The 20,948-nt window shown below is 39.0% G+C and overlaps 1 protein-coding gene and 1 pseudogene across 2 annotated transcripts in view; both read right to left on the bottom strand.

Annotated features, from left to right (window-relative positions):
• CA8 (carbonic anhydrase 8) overlaps positions 1–20,948 on the bottom strand; it is a 101,332-nt gene that overhangs the window by 2,250 nt on the left and 78,134 nt on the right. For both annotated transcript variants that reach the window (XM_037167503.2, XM_037167512.2), the window contains one exon: positions 20,740–20,911. In XM_037167503.2, coding sequence (XP_037023398.1) covers positions 20,777–20,911 — 135 coding nt within the window. In that variant the 3' untranslated portion in view covers positions 20,740–20,776. The remainder of the gene's footprint in view (positions 1–20,739; positions 20,912–20,948) is intronic.
• LOC119065460 (TIP41-like protein) lies at positions 16,012–20,731 on the bottom strand (annotated as a pseudogene).

Below are 20,948 nucleotides of genomic sequence, written 5' to 3'. Positions count from 1 at the left end.
ACAGTGGCTAAAGGTAAACTGCTTTAATCTTCTGAACAACAAAAGACCTATTAAAATTTAGAATGGATATAGTTTTGACCTGGAATTATACTTCTAGGAGTTTATCATACAGAATAACCATGCAATCATACATAGACTTTGCATGTAAGGATATTCCCTGGTGCAAAAAAACTGGAGACAAGCCAAATGACTTCCTTCATAAATTATGGTACATTGGAGCATACTTTAAATGTGTCCATGTATGGTGTGGGGGGATGTGCCTGTAAATATGTACACACATGTCTACACATGTATGCATGTGTCCATGTTAATATATATCATTTCTGGGAAATATTAGAAAATATTTATAATGCTGGGATACATATATCCAGACTACATTGCAAAGAAGACAATCATGACCAAAGCTTTAAGAGTATGCCTCAAAGATATGATTTCAAATGTAAAACAGGACATTGTCTATGTATCTATTTGACAATTATAACCCTTGTGATGAGAAAACAGCCATTCTGAGTTGCTGCTTAAGCATTTCATGGCATGAAAACCCTGCTTACTCCTGCATCTGGACATTTAGACCAAAATTCAGAATTCCCACCACCAGTTTCTGCCTTGCTTTCCTGGGTCAGCTTTTAAAATGACCACTCAGAGCTGAGCCTGTGAAAAGATTAGTGACTGCCACCCCAACCTCCTTATGAGTGATAGATGCTTGCTACCCTGTTCTCTCCTGCTCCCTGGGACCTGGGACGAAGGACTGCCTTTCCCAAGGCTCACTGCACCCCCATTCTGGGATCTATAAATATAAATCTTGTGACTTTGTCTCCTTTGTGTGTGTATGTCCTTTGTGTAGGGGCCATTCAATCAAAATGGCCCCTAGGTTTTCACTTCCCGAAAGTGGGAGCTCAGATGCTCAGGGTGATACCTGCCCGGCCATGTGAGTGGCTTGTGCCTCCTCCACCAGGAGGTCATAATCTGCATATTCTTAACTAAGCACAGCCCAACAAATCATAAATCCAAGCGACTGATGTGAAACTGACTGACAATCAAAATTGTAAAGTCACACCATTGCAGAGCTACAATGAGCCTAAAGGTCATGATGTATGAATTTTCTGCAAAAGGAATATACCCTTGAACCCTATTTCCTCAAATGTTCCACATAACTCTAGAAGTAGCTTGGAAGAATGAATCCATGTTCAGAAAAATTATGTAAATGTTGGTTGAATGTAATAAAATATGGTTCTTTCATATAAAACCATCTCAAACTCTGTAACATGCTAACCTGCATTGTAAATCTCCAAAAGGAGAATATTATACACAGGATTTTTCAAATTTACATGGACAGTCGCCTCTGGATTTAACATCTTGGTGGCCCAATGCTCTGCACAACACACTTGGGAAAGGCTAGTCCAGAGGCAAATATTCCAAATTTATAAAACTCATAAAATCTCATTTTAAGAATATACCCAACTATTCTAAAATTAAACTACCATGGTCCAAAACATCAACTGAAGAAAATATAGGTAAGTAAATATCCCATCGCTCTAATCATACAAGGTCAGGTCTTAATCCGAAGCATTGAACACTGAACATATTCCACAGGGCAGCCGATGCTCCTGCTCCTCAGTGCTCCATTCATTTATGAAGCTCTGAGGGTTCCGTTTAGAGGGTTCTCCACAAGCGCTGAATAAATGCTAATTTCCCTGACGGTGGACTCTGCTGGTGAATTTAGGTGCTCACTCTACTGAAATCTCTCTCACAGAAGAAATCAAAGATAATAAATACCCCATGCTTGCTGAGCACTTCCTTCTCTATAGTTTTCAAACAAAGAAAATGCCACTTCTGAGAGTGATCTTGGTATTAGTTCCCCCTGAAGACAGACACTCGATCTTGTTCACAGCAGATACCGGATTACCTGGGAAAATGTTTCAATTGATCACAGCCTGGGGAATGGATTTGGAATCAGTAAGACCCAAGTTTAAATCCAAACTGTCACCAACTCGCTGTAAAATTTTAGACAATCTACCTGCTGCTTCTAAGCCTCACACAACAGCTCCTAACTTGTGGGGATTGTGTGAGAATGTGATGTGACAACAGATACAATGTGACAGCAGTGCCTCCAAGGCATATAACTGAACTCCTAGGGACAATTTCAGGTGATGGCGAGGCATCTCACTAAAACCAGAAGTGCACTGCTGGGGGGCCTATTGTTTTCCATAGCAGGTGTTGGAAACTTACTTTCCATCACTGCAGAGAAAGTGTTCATGGGTGAACACTGGTTCTCATCCGCACAGTGTTGCCAAGATCCAGCACAGTACCGGGCCCACAGCACACACTCCCCCAAAACTGTTTCTGTGCATGTGTGTGTGTGTATGTACAAACATTTTAAAAACTAGCATGACAGTAGCAATTACTCCTATTTATAACCCTCAAAATTATACTTGCACACAGTTTAAATGTGTTAAATGATGCTAAAAGGTTTGCTAGATGATGCTAAGAGGTTTGTTGCTAAAACTATCAGTCCACCGCCAATTTCCTCCTCCTCAACACTTTTAGCTGATTATTTTATTAACACCATAGAACTAAGTAGTATGATTGTACTGCTCCTTTTCAGTGTTCTGTTTTGGTGTCATCTGTTGACTTTCCCTATGCAGAATGAAGACGTGACCCGCTTTGCCCCGTCACCCCCACCCCCACACATATATCACCCGTACACACATACACCCCATTTCCCCAATATGGTTATATAATAATTTTTGGTTGGATCAATATTCAGCTTTTATCACTTCAATGATGTAAATATTATTTACAGCTGAGCTATATTTATTAATATACCATTAATTCTCCCTTCCTGCACAACTTTTTGTTTTCTCTGGGGGAATAATTATCTTGGGTTTTTTTCAACTTAGCTTCCCATGTACTCAATTCAAAACTACCTGCCAACTGCTTGACTCTACTCTCAGGAAGGTAAGGCATCACGCAGTCTGTCGATTTCATCTTCCTAAGAAAACCCTTCTACATCCTTCTCATCTGCTCACATCTGGACCGACCCTGTCTCGGTCCACAGCCCCACGTCACCAGGACTCTGGCAATCTGCCTCGTTTGACCTCCCGTTTCAAGAATCCCACATCTGTTCTCTTGGCTTGCTGCGTTTCGGTGAAGCAGATCTTCCAGCAGTTTCCTGGAAAGTAAATCTTCAGTGACTTTCATTCCTAAAAATGACTTTGAGGAGTTATTTCAAACTATTGAAATTTTGCCTGGGTAAGGAATTCTAAGTGGGTCGTACTACTCTCTCAGGATTCTGAAGGTCATCCTTCACCGACTTTTAGCTTCCAGTATACTGTTGCAATGTCTGATATTCAAATTCCAGGTTCTTTGATTTTGAACTTGTTTTTTCTCACTTTAATTTTCTCTCATTGTCCAGAAATGTCACAATAATACTGCATGGCTATGTATATTTTGATCTACCGTGCTGGAAATTCAGTGAGTCCTTTATAATTTGTAAATTTACGTCCATGAGTTCTGAGAAAATTTTTAAAAATATTTTATTTACTTATTTCTAGAGAGAGGGGAAGGAAGGGAGAATGAGAAGGAGAGAAACATAGATGGGACATCAACTGTTTGCCTCTCCCATGGCCCCTACTGGGGACCTGGCCCACAAACCAGGCATGTGACCTGACTGGGAATCGAACCAATGACCTTTTGGTTTGCAGGCTGGTGCTCAACCCAGTAAAGCCACACCAGCCAGGGCAAGAAACTGTTTTGAATAATTTTGCTGGTGGTTCCTCCCCTCCGTTTTCTCCATTTTCTCCTTTGTCCATTATTTGGATAATGGAGCTCCTAACTTGGTTTTCCAATTCTATCTCTCCCAGTTTTGCTCTACTTTCCAAGAAATTTCTTCAATTCTGCTTTCTGATTCTACTATAAAATTGTTCATTTCTGCTTTTTAAATTATATTTTATCGATTATGCTATTGCAGTTGTCCTGATTTTTCTCTCTTTGCCCCCCCCTCCACCCAGTGCTCCCTACTCTCTCAAGCAATCCCCACACCAGTTCATGTCCATGGATCATCCATATAGGTTCTTTGGCTGCTCCATTTCCTGTACTGTACTTCATATCCCCATGGCTATTCTGTAACCACCTATTTGTACTTCTTAATGCCCTCACCTCTTCACCCATTCTTCCCCTCCCCACTCCACCAACCACCTGTTGACTAACTTTTCTCTTGCTGCTTTTAAAAGTTGCTCTATATCTTTAACCTTTGGTCTTTTCATTATTATATGTCTTGGAATGAGCCTCTTTGCATCCATCTTGTTTAGGACTCTCTGTGCTTCCTGGACTTGCATGTCTATTACCTTCACCAAAAAAAGGAAATTTTCTTTCACTATATTTCCAGATAGATTTCCAATTTCTTGCTCTTTCTCTTCTCCTTCTGGCATCCCTATGATGCAAATGTTGGGCCTCTTCAAGTTGTTTCACAGGTTGTTTATACTATCTTCATTTTTATGGATTCTTTTTCCCCTTGTTTTTCTGGTAGGTTGCTTTTTGCTTCCTTATGCTCTGAGTCATTGTTCTGATTCTCAGCTTCATCCACTCTAGTTATTTCCCTGTAAATTGTTCTTTAACTAGTGTATCCTTTGTTTTTGACTGGGTCTTTTTTATGCTTCTGAGGTCCTAAGTTCCTTCAGCATTCTTAAAACCAGAGTTTTGAACTCCGCATCTGATAGATTGCATATCTTCATTTCACTTAGCTATTTTTCTGGAGCTTTGATCTGTTCTTTCATTTGGACCATGTTTCATTGTCTCCTCATTTTGGCAGCCTCTCTGTGTTTGCTTCTACATATTAGGTACAGCTGCTTTGACTCAGTGTCTTGGTAGTGTGGGCTAATGTAGTAGGTGCCCTGTAGGGTCCAAGCTGGGTACTCGAAGTGTGCTTTTCATCTGGGCTAAATATACCCTCCTCAGGTAGTTGAGCCTTGATTGCTGTTGGCAGGTCAATGGGAGGGATTTACCCAGGCTAGTAAGCTGAAAGGACTGGCTGTGACCACTGACCACCAACCTCTGCCCTCCATGGAGGATCAGCTATGCAGGAGCAGGGTTGTGGTACTCCAGTGTGGTCTGTAGCTATATACTGGGTGCACAGGCCCTGGCGTTTCCAAGATAGTTTAGGCCAAGAGTAACCCCCACTGGTGTTTTGCCTGAGGCTACCCTAACTGAGCTATAAAGCAATCTGAGGTGGCTGCTACTTGTGCTGGGCTGAGATTCCCAGGCTAAGCCAAGCTGTGAATCTAGGCCAGCTGCAGCTAGGGCTCACTGAAGCCAGCTGTTGTTTGTTTGATTAAGATTTAAGAGCCAAGACCAGCCATTCTTATGGGAAAGTAGCTTGGATGGGCCCAAGAGTTGGCGTGGAGCAAAGTCTCTGGGGATCTCCAAGATGAGTCAAACAGTGTTAGCCAAGTTGGTGAAGTCTCAGATATGGCACCAGCTTGCCAGCTCTGCGGGGGTAGAGTTTAGCAAAGGGACAATGGCCTCTGCTTGTCCTGATGCCAGATATTTCACTTTCTCCCTGTATGCCACTAGTGCCTTTCACGCTGCTACCCTGGTGCTGGAGCTCAGGGGGAGCATGACCTAAGTAAGTGATCAAGGGAGGTGATTCCAAGTGTGGGTTCTTTAAGAGGAACTGCTTGGGGCTCCAGAAGTTTCTTCCACTAACTCAATCCCTGCTGTTTTTTGCAACCAAAAGTTGTGGGGATTTATCTCCCTGGCACTGGAATCCTGGGCTGGGGGGCCTGGTGTGGGTCTGGAACTCACTTCTGATATATTCCTCCTGTATTTTTATCTCATGGATATGAGACCAGCCCATTCTGTGTCTGTGCCCCTCCTACCATTTGTATGGATGTGATTTCTTTAATTCCGCAGTTGTCAGACTTCCATTCAACTCAGTTTCTGATGGTTCTGAGTGATGATTATTCTATGCTTTTTTTTTTGTAATTTTGATGTAGTTGAGCTAAGAAGAGAGTTATGTCTGCCTATGCCACCATCTTGACCTGAAGTCCTCATTTCTTCCTTCATGTTTTCAGTTTCTTAGTAGCATCCTATTCTTATGCAATGGTTGCAAGTTTTCTCCTTACCTCTCTGAAGATCTGAGAGCTGCATTTTTAAAAGTTTTTCTCTTCCTAGGTATTTCTTATACCTTGCCTTCTTCTGTTTGTTTTAGACTCTTATATGTTATAGTCCTTCTTCAAATATCCTTAACTGCTCATACCTAAGAACCACCACTACAAGAAACCAGGTTGGAGGGTCCATGCACACAGGGGCCCTATCTGTTACACCCTTACCACAGGATGAGCTGACTGGTACATTTCAGTAGAGAAGACCCTGGGTATAATATTCTCCAGAAAGATCCTTCCAGCCACCCGTCTGGGTAGGGGCCTTACTACCAATATACTGGAGGCCAAGGCAGGGGTGGAGGAGGGGAACACAAGGTACGAGGATGTTATTTGATGTGTGGTATTACTGATCAATTGTGCCTATGGCCCCTAACAAAAGACTCTCTTCATCATCTCCAGAGAGTATCACCAGGCAACCACCAAAGATTTGGAGTGGACCTGGGGATATATGTGCTTTTTAAACAGCTTCTCACCAACACAGATGATTGGAGCCTCCTTGCACTTCAACTTCTAGTGATGTCTGTTGCCACCAATTCCTGGGACTTTTGAGAAATTCTGTCATGTAAACAGCCTGGCTCCTCACATCTGCTAAATCCATTATCACACAACCATCTGCTTCCAGCTTCCAAAACATTGTTGCTGTTGTCTCCTCTTTTGTTTTTGCTATCCTTGTAGGTTTGTGCACTTAAAAAAATCTATTTCCTGTTATTTTACTGCAATTTGTGGTGGAAACAAAATTAACCACCTGCGCTCAATGGATTACCAGTATTTAAAATAAAAGTTCCAAGACTATACTTTCAGGGATCGTTTCTATAGTTCATTACAATAAAAGTTCCTTTTTATATATTTGTGTATTTTCTAAAGTTTTCATAATAACTGTATTCTTTGGCAATCAGAATACAAATTTATTTGGTACATCAATCTAAAGAAATGACACTTGGAATACGCAAAGGTAATCTGGCTGACTTTCTCTTTTTTGGGACTTGCTCCAAATACCCATTTATCTATATATAAATAATAAGAAAGCTTAACTATGAAAGGGAATGTTCTATTATACAATGATCATCGTCTGTAATGAGGCCTTGAAGTATGGCCATATCTTAAGAAGTCTTCTAAACTATCGGATATTTCAATATAATAACAGATGCCATTGTTCATATGACTATTTCTGAACCCTGTTATCTTCTACAAGGATACCCTGGGGAATGAGTGCAAATCAAATCGCTATTGCAGAATTCCCCGAACAACTATCAAAAATAAAGAAGCACATGTGCACGCATGCACTAATTCTCAGAAACCACTGCAGGCCACCAGGTTGACCTCAGTTTTGGTGAGTCTGGCTCAGCTCACTGATAACACACAAAAGCCTCCCTCTTTAAGTAAGATAGTTCAATGTAAACTCTCCAAAATAAGTCATCTAAAAAACAGCTGTATGCTAGATATAGGGACTCTCTCTTTCAGCATGGTCTCTTTCTCCTGTTCAGTAGTAGGACCTCTCTCGGGGCAGTTTCCACACGCTGCTATGATCTAAAGTTAGGTGTGCACCTGATTAACCCCCAACACTAGGCTGCAAGCTCCTTCAGGGAGAGTCTATGTCTGTGTTTATATTTTCACGCAGCCCCTTCAATACTGCCATACACAGAACAGAAGGCTAAAAATTAATGTCTTTCCATTATGACGTACCCACCAGTAACAGGATGAGGTCATGAAGAGGAACAAAAAATACAGACAGAGGTCGAGAGAAACAAATGCTTTTGAATATTTAAAGGAAAGAGAGTGGACAATGCTTCTGGATTTGGAAATAAAAACCAAGCATATCAGAAATAAAAAATGGGTACCAGGCATCATTGTTAATTTATTTAACATTACTCTGAAAGTACTAGATGGTGCAATAAAATAGTATTAAAATTAGAATGGAGGAGCTAGAATTGTCATTTTCAGATGTGATCATGGTCTACTTAGAAAATTCAAAACAATCAGCTAAATATTATTGGAAACTACAGAAAAAAATAGTAAGAAAGCCAAGGGCAGACTTAAGCAATTATTTTTCCAATGAAATAATATTAAGCAATATATCATTTTAATGGAAAATGACACTAATCAAAGTTGCTGATTACAACAATAAGAACATTAGTAATGGCCCACATTTGTTGAATGCTAAGCCTATGCTAAGCATTGCCCTGCGCATTTTACCATATTTCATTTAATCCTCACAATGTCTCTGAGAGATAGGACTCTCAGCGCCCCCATTTCATTTATGAGGAGACTGAGGCTGAAAGAATACCCACAATTTACCCAAGCTGTGGAGCTGAATGTGGGGGTGCTATGTTCCTCATCAAGCTATACCTCAGACTGACTCCAGAGCCCAAATACACACCCTGACGTAAATTTAGTGAGAAGAGAGAACTACCAACGTATAAAGAACAGAAAAACTCAAGTAAACATAGACCTGTTTATGTTTGTTTAACAAAGAGATTTAATATTGTAAGAATATGAATTCTCTTCAAATTACTCTATATACAGTCAATGCAATCTAAAGGAAATTTTCTAGCAAGATTCTTTTTCCTTTCTTTTTCCCTCACTTTTTCTCACCCTCTCTTCCTTTTACTCTTTATTTTAGTCTTTCTGATAAAATGATTCTACATTTTCTCTGGGAGAATGAAGCATGTGAAAGTAGCCAGGAATATTCTGCTGAGAAGATCGGTAAAGGACCTTGTCACACCAAACACGAAAACGCACACTCCTGACACACACATCGCGCTTGCTGCTCACGTCCAGGCAGATTCACGGGACAGAACCGGAAATTCAAGAATAAAATCAAGTATTCACAGGAATACTTAACATAACGTAACCGTCACTTTTAATAAGACTGGCAAGAATAAAAAATGAAAATGCTCAATGTCGATAAAGGTAAAAAAGAATAAATGTGTAGTTAGGCACATGGTTAGTGGAAACATAAACTGGTGTAATTTGGGGGGAGAGTAATATGCATATACAATATATTACAATATATAGGCATATTACATATATATTACGATTCACTTTCTGATCCAATAATCTTATTACTAAGAATTTTTAAGGAAATAAATGCATAAATTAACCAGAGTATTGTTGATTATAGCAAAATACTGGGAGTGATCTAAATGTACAATAACGAAAGAATAGCTCAGTTACTTTTATAACATACTTAAAGGCAACTTATGTAAAATTATTTAAAAGTATACCATGTCCTCAATGGCATGAAAACACACATCATCAAATAGAGAGAAAGCAGCCCGCATAATGTCACTGCATAAGGACCAGCATATGTCCATATGCCCATTCGAAATACATGCGTGCATAAGGAAAGATCAAATGGACAAAACTATGTTGAAGGTAACATTTATTGAACACTTAATTGTGGACCAAAATTAAACTCTTTGGTTACATTATCTCATCACATCTTCACAACCACTTTATGAGGTAGACACTATTATGGCCTTCATTTAAGTGATTGAAAAAAGGAGACTTAGAGTATTCGTAACTTTTTCAAGGTCACACAGCTAATTAGTGGGGAGTCAGGATGGAACCCAAGCCATCCCTGCCCCTGCTACAGATCCCCATGTTCACCAGAATGCCCCAGCGTTGGGGACAGCTATACTGAGAGGGGGGTTCAGGAAGTGTTTGCTTCTTCGTTTGAATTTTCTGCCATGAACAGGTATTTGGAGACATGGGAACAAAGAAGAAAAAGAGAAATAAAACAAAAATAAATTTTGTCACAGCCATTTCAATTGGTAGATGGACATGAACACATTTCAAGAAAGTGAAGAGTAAAAAGATGAGAGAGACAATGAAAGTTATACAAAGTGACTGATAAAAATAAATGGCAAAAACACCTTCTATGAAATAATCAATGATATAAGCAAAAATTAGCATCACATTCTTTAGAGGGTAGTTTAGCAATGTTACCAAAAATGAAAACATGCATGTCCTTTGCCCCCAGAAACCTGATTCCCAGGAACTTTTCTGAAAAAGGATAAGAAGGCAAATATATAAAGGACTTCATAATTATCTGCCCCTTGTTACATGAAATGTGGTGTAGTGAAAGCGCTCAGGGTTTGCAGTTAAACCTGCCTGGGTTTGAATCCTCTCTTTGCACTTTAATGGCTATGACCTTGAGCAAGTTAATCAACCTCTCTCAGCCTGTCTCTTTATCTCTATAATGAAAATAAAAACACATGCCTCACAGAATCATTGTGAAGATTAAATTAGATGAAATATAACAGAATATCTGAACTACAAAAGGTATGTTTTTTTACTTTCCATCACTCACTAATGAGTGATTGGAAAGTCACTCACTTTCAGTGATTTCCATCACTCAAAATGTAGAATGAATGTATAAACTTAAAACTCTAAGATAAAGCATATAGGGTAGTCATTTCTACATTTGTTTGCGTCAGAGTATCATAAAACATTAAACACTATTAGCTTTTAAAGTCACTCAGAAGTAAACCTGTGTTACAAAACTTTAACACTTTCTCAATCTCAATTAGCACTAAACTAATTAACATAACTATTTTATACACTACAGTGCATCAGGTTTTTTTTTTTTCATTCTTCCCTAATCTCTGGTGTGTTGTAAGGGTGATTGAGTATCTAATTACTTCTTAATTAAATGCACATATTATACATTTTTCACTAGTTCAAGCTTAATGCTTTTAGTCCAAAAATTAAATTCAATGAAATTAAGTTGGATTGGGATTTGGGCAACTATTAAAATGAGAGGTTTGTATTATGTGTAATTACAAATAAATGTGGATTTTAGTATTATTTCCTATGGAACTATTTCAGGTACAGGAGTGTGCCACAAATGACTAACTTAGATGATTAATAACACTGTTATTATTATTTATAATCTTTTATTCTGAATCACAGTGATTTTATTGCTGGGAACCACTAAATATAATCATTCTTGAAAGAAAAGTTATTGGAGACCCAGTGGTTGTCCCAATACTGACATCAGAATGAACACTCGTATCTGTGAAAAATGATGAGTTTCTCTGCAGCATAAAGGTTATAGGACTTCTCACATGCTGCAAAAAGAGAAAATATATAAATCTTGGGATACTTGGAATATAACCAAGTTACAGTAATCAGAAATATTTATTCATGGCAAACTATAAAAACATTACTATTGAAATGGCATTCCAGTTTAGTTAATACTCTACAGACAGTATTTCATAAGGGTTTCTCTTTCTTTTTTGCATTAGGCAGGAGTAAAAAATCTCTGAAGTTGGTATTGTCAGATAACAAAGGTTTGTTAGCTTGTTCATTTCTAGCTAAGGGAAGCAGCCATCTAGAATAATGTAGTTGAAGACCTCCTCAGGCAGAAGACTAGATTAAATAACTTTTTGAGATCCATTTCAACTCCATGCTTCTAAGCTGTTCCTGAAAATATTTTCTACAGACAAGGTGTAAAGGTTTTTATGAGTTTCTAACCACTGAAGTGACAAGAATTCAAAAATTTTAAAGGGATTTAAGAAGCATTGTAATGGAAAGTGAAAGCTATATATAGTAAGCATTTTGCTATGTATAATCATCAGGACCATAACTATTACACAATGAAATAAAAATATTAAATAGAAAGTTAGAGAACTTCATCCTTTCATTATGTTTTTGTATTTCCTTGTAATTACTAACACCACAAGAAATTACATATTGGAAGATCTAATGCAGATAAATTTTCCAAAGCCCATTTTAAAAGACTGTATCTCACTAGCTGAGGCATTTAAATCAGATGGCAACAATACTATATTTCATGTGGATGACAATAACAAACTACAATACCACCACCAGCCCCTAATAGAAAATGGTTCTTTTCCACTGTGCTCAGGTGTGGATTTGGAATCCTACTTAACACTCTTGTACCAATTCCTCAGAATTGACACACACATTTGAGTGCCCTATGTCATCCATGTCTGTTATTTTTATAAATCTTTTTTGAACAATACTACACAGAAGAGGAGCATGCTGTTGCAACAGTCTAGGTGAGAGATGATGCTAACTTGATGGGTTGTGATGATAAAGATGGAGACATCAGGTTTATCCAGAGAGTATCCAGCCATGTACTGTGAAAAACAGAGGCATTTATTGAAGAAGATACAAGATACGAGAAACACTGTACGTAGGACAAGGATGGCTCAGTCTCCTTCAAAGTAGGCACCTTGGGACTTCACACAGTTCTCCCAATTGCCATCAGCTGCCCTGCCATATTTTCCTAAATTTCATTGACAGCCTGAAATCTCTTCCCTTTCAAGGGTGATTTTAGTGTTTGGAAAAGCCAGAAACCTCAGGGTGCCAAATCTGGGTTGTAGTGGGCTAAGTCACCTGGGTGATCTGATGGTTCACCAAAAAACTGCACAAGTTGTGATGCATGAGCAGGCGCATTGTCTGATGAAGCTGCCAATCACCAGATTCCCATAGCTGTGGCCTCCTGAATCATTTGAATAGTTTCTGCAGAGGAATGTTCAAGCTTAATGCAAAATTTGATGCAGATTTGTTGCTCTACTCACTCAGTCATTTTGAATGTGACGGCCGCACAGTACACATGCTCACGCAACATCTTCTACCACCCCCACTGACTAGTACAGTGAAGTCATCATTGTTCACGCATGCACATTCCAGTCCACTCTCCTTGGCCGCCAGATTACTTCAGTGTCATGCAAACCATTCTTGTTATATTAATATGGTTGGACTTTTTCCGGACAGAACTTGATATAGACGAATTTGGAGCTGTCAGAAGGAAAATCTGCAGAACTGGAGGACAAGTGGAAATTTGAGGTGAGGTGTGGAAGAATAATGTCAAGTATGACTTGGGTTTATAAGAAAACTTTATGAGCACCATGTCTGTGAAGGAGCATTGTAAATTCAATTGTGTGTATGTTGAGTTTGGGATGCCTTTCACACATCCAAAAGAAAAGTCATACTGACAGTCAGGCACTTGGTTCTAGAACTAAAAAGAGAGACCTGGTCTAGGAATATAAATGAGTGGATCATTTGTATTTAGTGGCAACAGAAGCTGTGGGCGTGGGTGAGTCTCTACAGAGAGAGCAGGCCCCTCAGACCGAGCTGTGAGAGCTCTGACAGCGAGTGCCGAGACTCTAGAGTTCCCTAGATCTACGACGCCTCTGCTTTCCTAAATCTCTGTGGACTTTATCAGGGAAGAGAGAACACACAACGGATAAAGGAGGAAGAAATTTATGTGCATGTCTTTCTATAAGGTTTTCTTGATAAGTCTCAAAGTGGAAAAACAAGCTAAAAATTTGATTTGAGGAAATGACCAAAAATGAGCATTCATGAGGTAAAAGGCATAATAGAACATGTTTAGAGAAGATAATCTGTTCTCAGTGATTTTCCTATGGAAAATAAATCCTTTAGGTTTAAAATAATAAAACCCATTTAAGGTATCAGAATATATTAATATATATTCTGCAAAATGTTCTCTTCCTTTCTACCCAAACACAACTTTGTATGAATTCATGGGGGATGGAAGAAAACTAAATTCTTCAGAAATTTTTATGTGCAATAAATGATTAACATTTTCTAAAACATAAAAAAAGGTACAAATATGGAAGCCAGAAATGTTTTCCTTGTTTAGTAATCTTGAAGAAATGCCTATACAGTTTTGATATTTTTCATTCTTGGGTTAATAATAATTTTATATCACATAATCAAAACACAATACACAGGATGAGTACCCCTGGCATCAGGGCCTTTTCCTGAAATCATTTTGAAACCCTTTAAAAAATTCATTGCATTTTCAAGAAATTCTGAAACAATAAATTTAAAATAGCTACATCCATTGAGCTTTCATTCTTCACTCTAGTTCTGTACATTATGTTAAATTACTAGACTGAGAAGAGTACAGGTTCTATTGACTAAAAATCTGGCTCTTGGTTTCCCATTTATCCCAGAAAGATAATAGCTTTTCCCTAACAGGGGTGTCCAACCCATGGCCCGTGGACCGCATGAGGCCCAAGATGGTAAGGAATGCAGTCCAACAAAAAATTGTCAATTTACTTAAAACATTATGACAGTTTTTTTGTGATTACATGTCACAGTGTATTTAATGTGTGGCCCAGAGACACCCAAAGGTTGGACACCCTGAGCTAGCTGGTCATTCCGAGTTGACATTCTCCCTTTCCCCATACAGCCCCTCCTCTCCTATAATGCCTTATCCTTTCCTAACATACAACTCTTTTAGGTTATTAAAGAAAACTGATATGGAATTGATGCTAGATATAGTTCACTAAGGTTCAGAAGATGACATTATTAATTCAGAAGTACACATGGGAAGGAGTTCAGCACAGTCAAGGGTGACTCCAAAGACCCAGAAAGAAAATGAGGGCAAGTTCGACAAAGGGATCTTTCAGAGATGGCTGCTTAATACATGCTCTTTTTTCTCTTCTATGTTTTTTGGGGAATTTTTAGATGTATTTAGGGCATACTTATATTTTCCACTGAGAAGTAGAAAAAGGAAAACTATTTAACAAGCTTTGTGGCATTGCTTTTTACAGAGTAAATAATTACAATTAATTATACTTACTGTAAACATATGTGCAGTTTAATGATACCTGAGTCACAGGGAAAATAGCTAAATCTAAACAGTCAGAATAGCCCTTTAAAAATGGGCTAGCCCTGGCTGGTGTGGCTCAGTGGATTGAGCACCAGCCTGCAAAACAAAGGGTTGCAGGTGGGATTCCCAGTCAGGGCACATGCCTGGGTTGCAAACCAGGTCCCTGGTAGGGGGTGTGTGAGAAGCAACCACACATTGATGTTTCTCTCCCTCCCTTCCCCTTTCTCTAAAAATAAATAAATAAAGTCTTTTAAAATAAATAGATAGATAGATAAAATGGGCTAATACTTAGTGAAACAAATAAGCAAATAACCACTTATTAGCACCAGTATTATAACACCAAGAGTAACAAATAAACTGGACCTAACACTTGTTCTTATTTGTTGTTTGTTTTTAGTAAGATTTGGTCCTCCCATGTCGTGTAGAAAATTCAACAGGTAAAGGATCATTTAATGTCCACTGGCTCCCAGAAACCTGAACTAGCACTGCACTTAGGTGAGTTATATGCTAATTCTCTACACAAGTACAAAGTCAGAGTTCATACTTCTTAACTGGTGATGTGAAAAGCCACAGATTATTCATGGGAATAATGAGTCTTGATTATCAAAGCCTTCCAGATGTCCAGACATGTCATGCAAAAAAATGCCATTTTAAGTCTAAAAACTAAAGTTATTTTAGTAAAACATAGCTAAAATAAATCTAAATTATTTTAAACACTTTTTAGAGAACTCCTAGGAAAAAAAGGGTTTTTTTCTTTTCAATTCCAAGAGCTTAAATGAAACATTCATGCATTAAATTCAAAGTCTGACTGTCAAATCATTTCACTTTAATAAAAATTTGAATTACCTGCCTTAGGGCGTTATTAAATATCAAATAAAAAGCATACATCCATAAGTCTGATTTCCCAATATAATTTTTATGTAAAACTATAACTAGATTTGTATAACATATTTTAAGATAAAATGATCAAAAGTATACTCATAAAAAGATGAAGACAGAATTGGAGTTTCCTTTGAAAGAAGTCTTGCACCACTCTTTGGAATTTCAGGGAAAATGATGCCCTTTAAGTAAACTTAGCCTCCAAGAAATGGACACAAATCCATTTTTCTTTTAAAATACCTTAATTATAATTGATTTAAGACTTTGAAAATTATACATTATCTATCATATTGTGAATATGATGTATCCAAAATATACATAATCTCATTAACATTAAACTCTCACACTGTGTGTGCATATGTAAGAGCAATAAAATAGTGCTGTTTATTTAAATATTTATAGAGAGGTAACTCTGGTCTACGGACATATGGATCAAAAATTCAAGAGAAACTTATTTCATTAAAAAGTGTCATTCATAGTTACTGATATTCACAGATAGCAAATTCAGCGTAGGTTGGAGAAGATCATAAATTCATGTTCATCAAACCTCTTCACACCTCACTTCTTGCCCTTCCCACGGGGGCTGCTCCCACAAGCCCAGCCTCCGACCCCTCACTCCACTCCAGTCTCCTGTCTTCCCTGCTGCTCTTGCCCCTCCTGGCTGCCACCCCATTCTTCCTGAAATAATAAAAACAAGTTATAGAATCCCGAAGACTATAAACCATCATCTTTTCTTCCTTCTTATCAAAGCTCATAAAGTGTCTACTCCATTAAAAAAGTCAGTCTCCAGATTTGCTTAGGATTTCATCCTTTTTCAACTTTTCACCCCTCTGAGAAACAGTGCCTTCAGCCCCTCCATCTACTGGCTCATTCCCCCGAAAATACCAAGAATTTCTAGTATTTATTTTGTTTAAAAAAATAAAGAAGAAGAAGTCTCATTTCTCACCACAAAAAAAAAGAAATGCTATCTATGTGACGTGATAGACATTAGCCAATGCTACTGTGGTAATCACATTGCAATACTTAAGTGTATCAAATCAACAGGATGTACACCTTAAATTTACACAATGCTGTTTGTCAACTTTATGTCAATTAACAAAAAAAAGTCTCCTTCAATCTCATCCCCTCTGTTGTTGCAGCCTCTGCTCCCCTCCCAGCTCAGCAAATCGAGAGCTGCCATGACTCGGCATCTCTGCCTTCTCCCTTCCTACTCAACATCATCCTGTGTACGGCATGTGCACCCCTCATCATGCTCCACCTTGACTTCCAGTGAGGAAGCCAAGAAACAGGGCTCTGCCACCCAGGCTTCCCCGGGTCCCACATCGAGTCCCGCTGTGAGACTGTATTACTTTGGGCAAGTGAGCTTTGTGCTTTGGTTAACACACTCGTAAAGACTCATAAAGATTTTATGAACATTTAATGAGTTAATGCCTGTGCTGCATTAGAACATTACGCATCAGTGTAAAATCTCTACGCTAGTGACTCCCGTATTCAGTTCGGACCTCTGTTCTCCACTGTCAGAATCCCAGCTACCTTCATGGCAAGCCCATTACTTGTGAGTGACAGGCATCTCTTATTCAATGTGCTCCCACTCAACTCTTTTTTTTTAAGTGGAACCGGTCTGCAACGATCTTTTGATTTTTTTTCCTTTAAGACTGCAGAAAATCTGCACACAGACAAGTCAATTAATTTTCATAATAAAAACATCCCCATGACAATAGCCAAGGTCTCCAACATCACCATGGTGAGTATATGGTACATCACATTCTCTTCCACAAGTGCAATTTCTTGTGAGTCTATGGGGTTATGATCAATTTTTTCTGGAAATATTAGCTTTTCACAAACTGCTTCTTTGATCAGTGAATGCAATAGAATCTCATTAGTTTTCATGTGGCGGGAAGGTGAAACATGCATTAAATGAGCAATTCTGCTCTCTCGTGACATATTTTCTCATAACACATAGTTCTTGCCGGCCTCCATGGTGATGTCTTGTGTTGTTCGTTATGATAAGCACTCCGTCAATACTCAAGAAAAACCTCAACAGCAGGGAAAAGCTGGAAGGCGTTATTTAATTTTCACACTTAGGCTTGAAATTCCATGATCATAAAGTTCATCCTCAAACAGGAGAAATTCAAAAAACTTAATCTGTTCTCTAGCTTTCAATTTCTCTATATCTATTATGATCTGTTGTTGGTACAACCTTTAAGTTAAATGATTCTCCAAGTAATGTTTCCTAATAATCTGTTATACAGGCCCAATCACACAGTTTAATAACTTCCTTGTAGTCTTCACCCTCCGTCCTGCTTTTTCGCCACTCTTGTGCACAGGCTACTTTAAGCCCTCCTTGGTAGTTGTTGACACATCTTATAGTAAAGCATCTGTAGCACTGAACTCAATCCCCCAAACCAGAACAGTGCTGGATTCCTAAAACATTGTTTCCAAATATCATTTCAGGGAGAGATGGCATATGCAATTCATCCGCTACCTTCTCCGTGTCTACCAACTTCATGATGTGGGTCTTGCCTCTCTGCCGCTTCCCAGGCCCAAAGGAGAGGTCTCTGTGGCTGTTCTGGAAGCTGTGGATCATCACAGCACAGGCAGTGCCCACGTGGTCCCCACAGAGCAGGGTGGGGCAGGGGCAGTAGCTGACAGAGCCTCCCCGGCCTCGCTGCAGCCCAGCCCCCTCAGCTTCTGGGCATTACCACCCAACTCTGTCTTTCTTCCATCCCAAACGGAGCCTCCTCCAGCTTTCCTGCACCACTCAGTGGTGCTCTATCCACACAGTTTCCAAAACCCCAAGCCCCCTAACTTATTTTTGATATTTCCACTTTTCTCCACCTCATCCAATTTATCACTAGCTATCATTTTCAAGGGTGTGTTTCACAGACATCAACGTCTCTCCACCCTCACTGCTCCCAGTCTAGCATCTAAGCCCTCTTTCACCTTGGCTACCTGATTTCTGAAATATTCTCCTACTCCTGCCCTGGCCCACTATAATCCAATCCCTGTGATCAGCTCAAAACATACATGGAATCAGGCCACTCCCTGAGTAAAGGTCTTTATAAGATCTCAACTCATGGACAAGGGAATAGAGGTGCTTTCATGTGGCTGATAGACCCTCTAAGAGGGTCTGTTAGGCCCTGCCTAACTTTCCACTGTGATTCTATTCCCAGACTCACTGTGCCTTCTTTCAGGTGCTTCAGTGCATTAACTTCTTACCGCCTCCAAAAGGACAAGCCCCTCGACAGGACCTTTGCAGAAGATATTCCTTTTCTCAGAAACACCCATCATCGCATTCTTTCATCTTCTCGATTGTGGACTTTATTACAGTTTATAGTTGCATGTTTTTAACTCTTTATTTTTCTATGTCAGGCTCCCGACCTCAGTCTCTGTTTTATGAGTGTGGAGACCACATCTGTTCTTCTCAACTCCACATACCCAGAATCAATCACACAGTAGGTACTCAATAATGATTTTTAACTAAATATGTTTTTAGCCTCTACTATAAGGCTTGGCTTAAAGCACTCTTGGATTTTCTCCATTGTTACCAATATATGAATTACTAAAAGTTTCTTCTCGTTCCTACCAAAGGCAACTTTGCCTGGCTCTCATCAGCTCCAAAGTTAGAAAGGTGAGAGAAATTGTACTGTCTAACACAGAAACTGAGAATGGATGAATGACTGGAATATACATTATGCATAGTTCTAAGAAACTTCCAATTTGTCTAGACATTCAAAATACAAAGTGTTATGTGTCACAATGATTTCAAAGTAAAATACACATGTTTCAACCCTTAAGAAGCTTGAAATCTAACAAAAAAATAAGAAATATACAAGTGATATATTTCTATTTGGAAATGGGAAAACTAAATGGAAGAAAGGATGTGAAATAAGAGGTGCAGTTTAAAAGAGAAGCCAAGAATTCACGCTGAGAGCGGTGTTTGAGTCGGGCCTGTAGGGGAGCCAGGGTATCAACAGGCAAGAGGTAGGGTGGGAAGGACTGTGTGAGCAAAGCACAGTCGCAGAAGAAAAAAGACAGTTTGTCTGGAATACTGGGTGCATAGAATACAGTAATAAGAGAGAGGCAAGAAAAATGGATTAGGAAACACATGGACAAAATGATCACCTTTTAAAATTCCTGTGTCTACTGTCTAGTTCATGAGACTGTGAGCTTCTAGATGCCAGAGATTTCTATTCATCTGTGACTCCTCAGTCCATTCACTGTACCATTCACATAGTATGTGATTATATACTCCCAATGGTCCATTAAACAGTTAAATCTCTGTCCTGCTTACCTAAGAAATTATTTCAACAGATACTATTCTCACAGGAAGCAGTAGTGTGTCAGCCAGGTGCTGACCTATGAATGCATTCTTAGACAATTTGCAAGGTACAGAAATAATTCAGTATGTAGTCATTTTTGTAGACTTTACCTTTTCCATGTTTGCAATGTTTACTTTGGAGTTCCATAAGGGCAAGGAATATATATATTGAATTCAATATATTAAAACGTATATGTTATTTTTTGATCAATGAACAACCCATATTCAGATTATTAATCAGTGCTTCTTGATTATCAAATAACAGCACTTCCATAGGACAAGTATTTTCATTCATAACAGATCTGCCCAGTCCTACACACCAAAACAATGCAATCAAACCTGCACTAAAGAATGAGGGTCCGCTCCGAGGCTCAGATACTCTAGCCCCTTCCTTTCTGGTCCTCAGTCATCAGGAGGTGATCCCTGAAGTTTCAGGGATTCAGCACAGTAAAGTACTGAAGGGGTGCTTGCACACCCCCATTTCTCTGTCTCAGCCTGCCTTTCCTTATGAAAGCCAACAGTAAAGCAAAGTTTGAAACGACAGGTCACTCTGGTGGGAAATATAAGGACTGCAGATATTTTTCAACACTATGAAAATTTTATAAAACAATTTCACTTCTAAATTAATGGAGCTTGAAAAAGGGTCATAAACTTTATCGAAATAAAATTCATATTGCTGAATTACCCAGATCACCACAAGAGTGCCTTTGGTCTGGTAGGTTTACATAACTATGTGCCCATTTTCTTACTTCATCTGCACATACCCGGGGGTCAAGGCGGGCTTGTTCCTGTTCTTTTAGGCTATTGAAATGCAGCTCTGATGACTCTGTCACTAAGTGGCTGCGTGGGTCTAAAATTGTCTCCCAAAATCCCATCACAGCCCTCCACAAGTTCTGCCCCTTTCACGTGTGTCCTCAGCCTTCGAAATTCTTCAATCTGAAAATACAAGCAAGGAAAAAATGGATTAGTCATC

The sequence above is a fragment of the Artibeus jamaicensis genome, unplaced genomic scaffold (genome assembly GCF_021234435.1).
Source record: "Artibeus jamaicensis isolate MK-2021 breed Jamaican fruit bat unplaced genomic scaffold, CSHL_Jam_final scaffold_916, whole genome shotgun sequence".
In the NCBI taxonomy this organism is placed as follows: Eukaryota; Metazoa; Chordata; class Mammalia; order Chiroptera; family Phyllostomidae; genus Artibeus; species Artibeus jamaicensis.
This window is presented reverse-complemented; position numbering and strand designations above follow the sequence as displayed.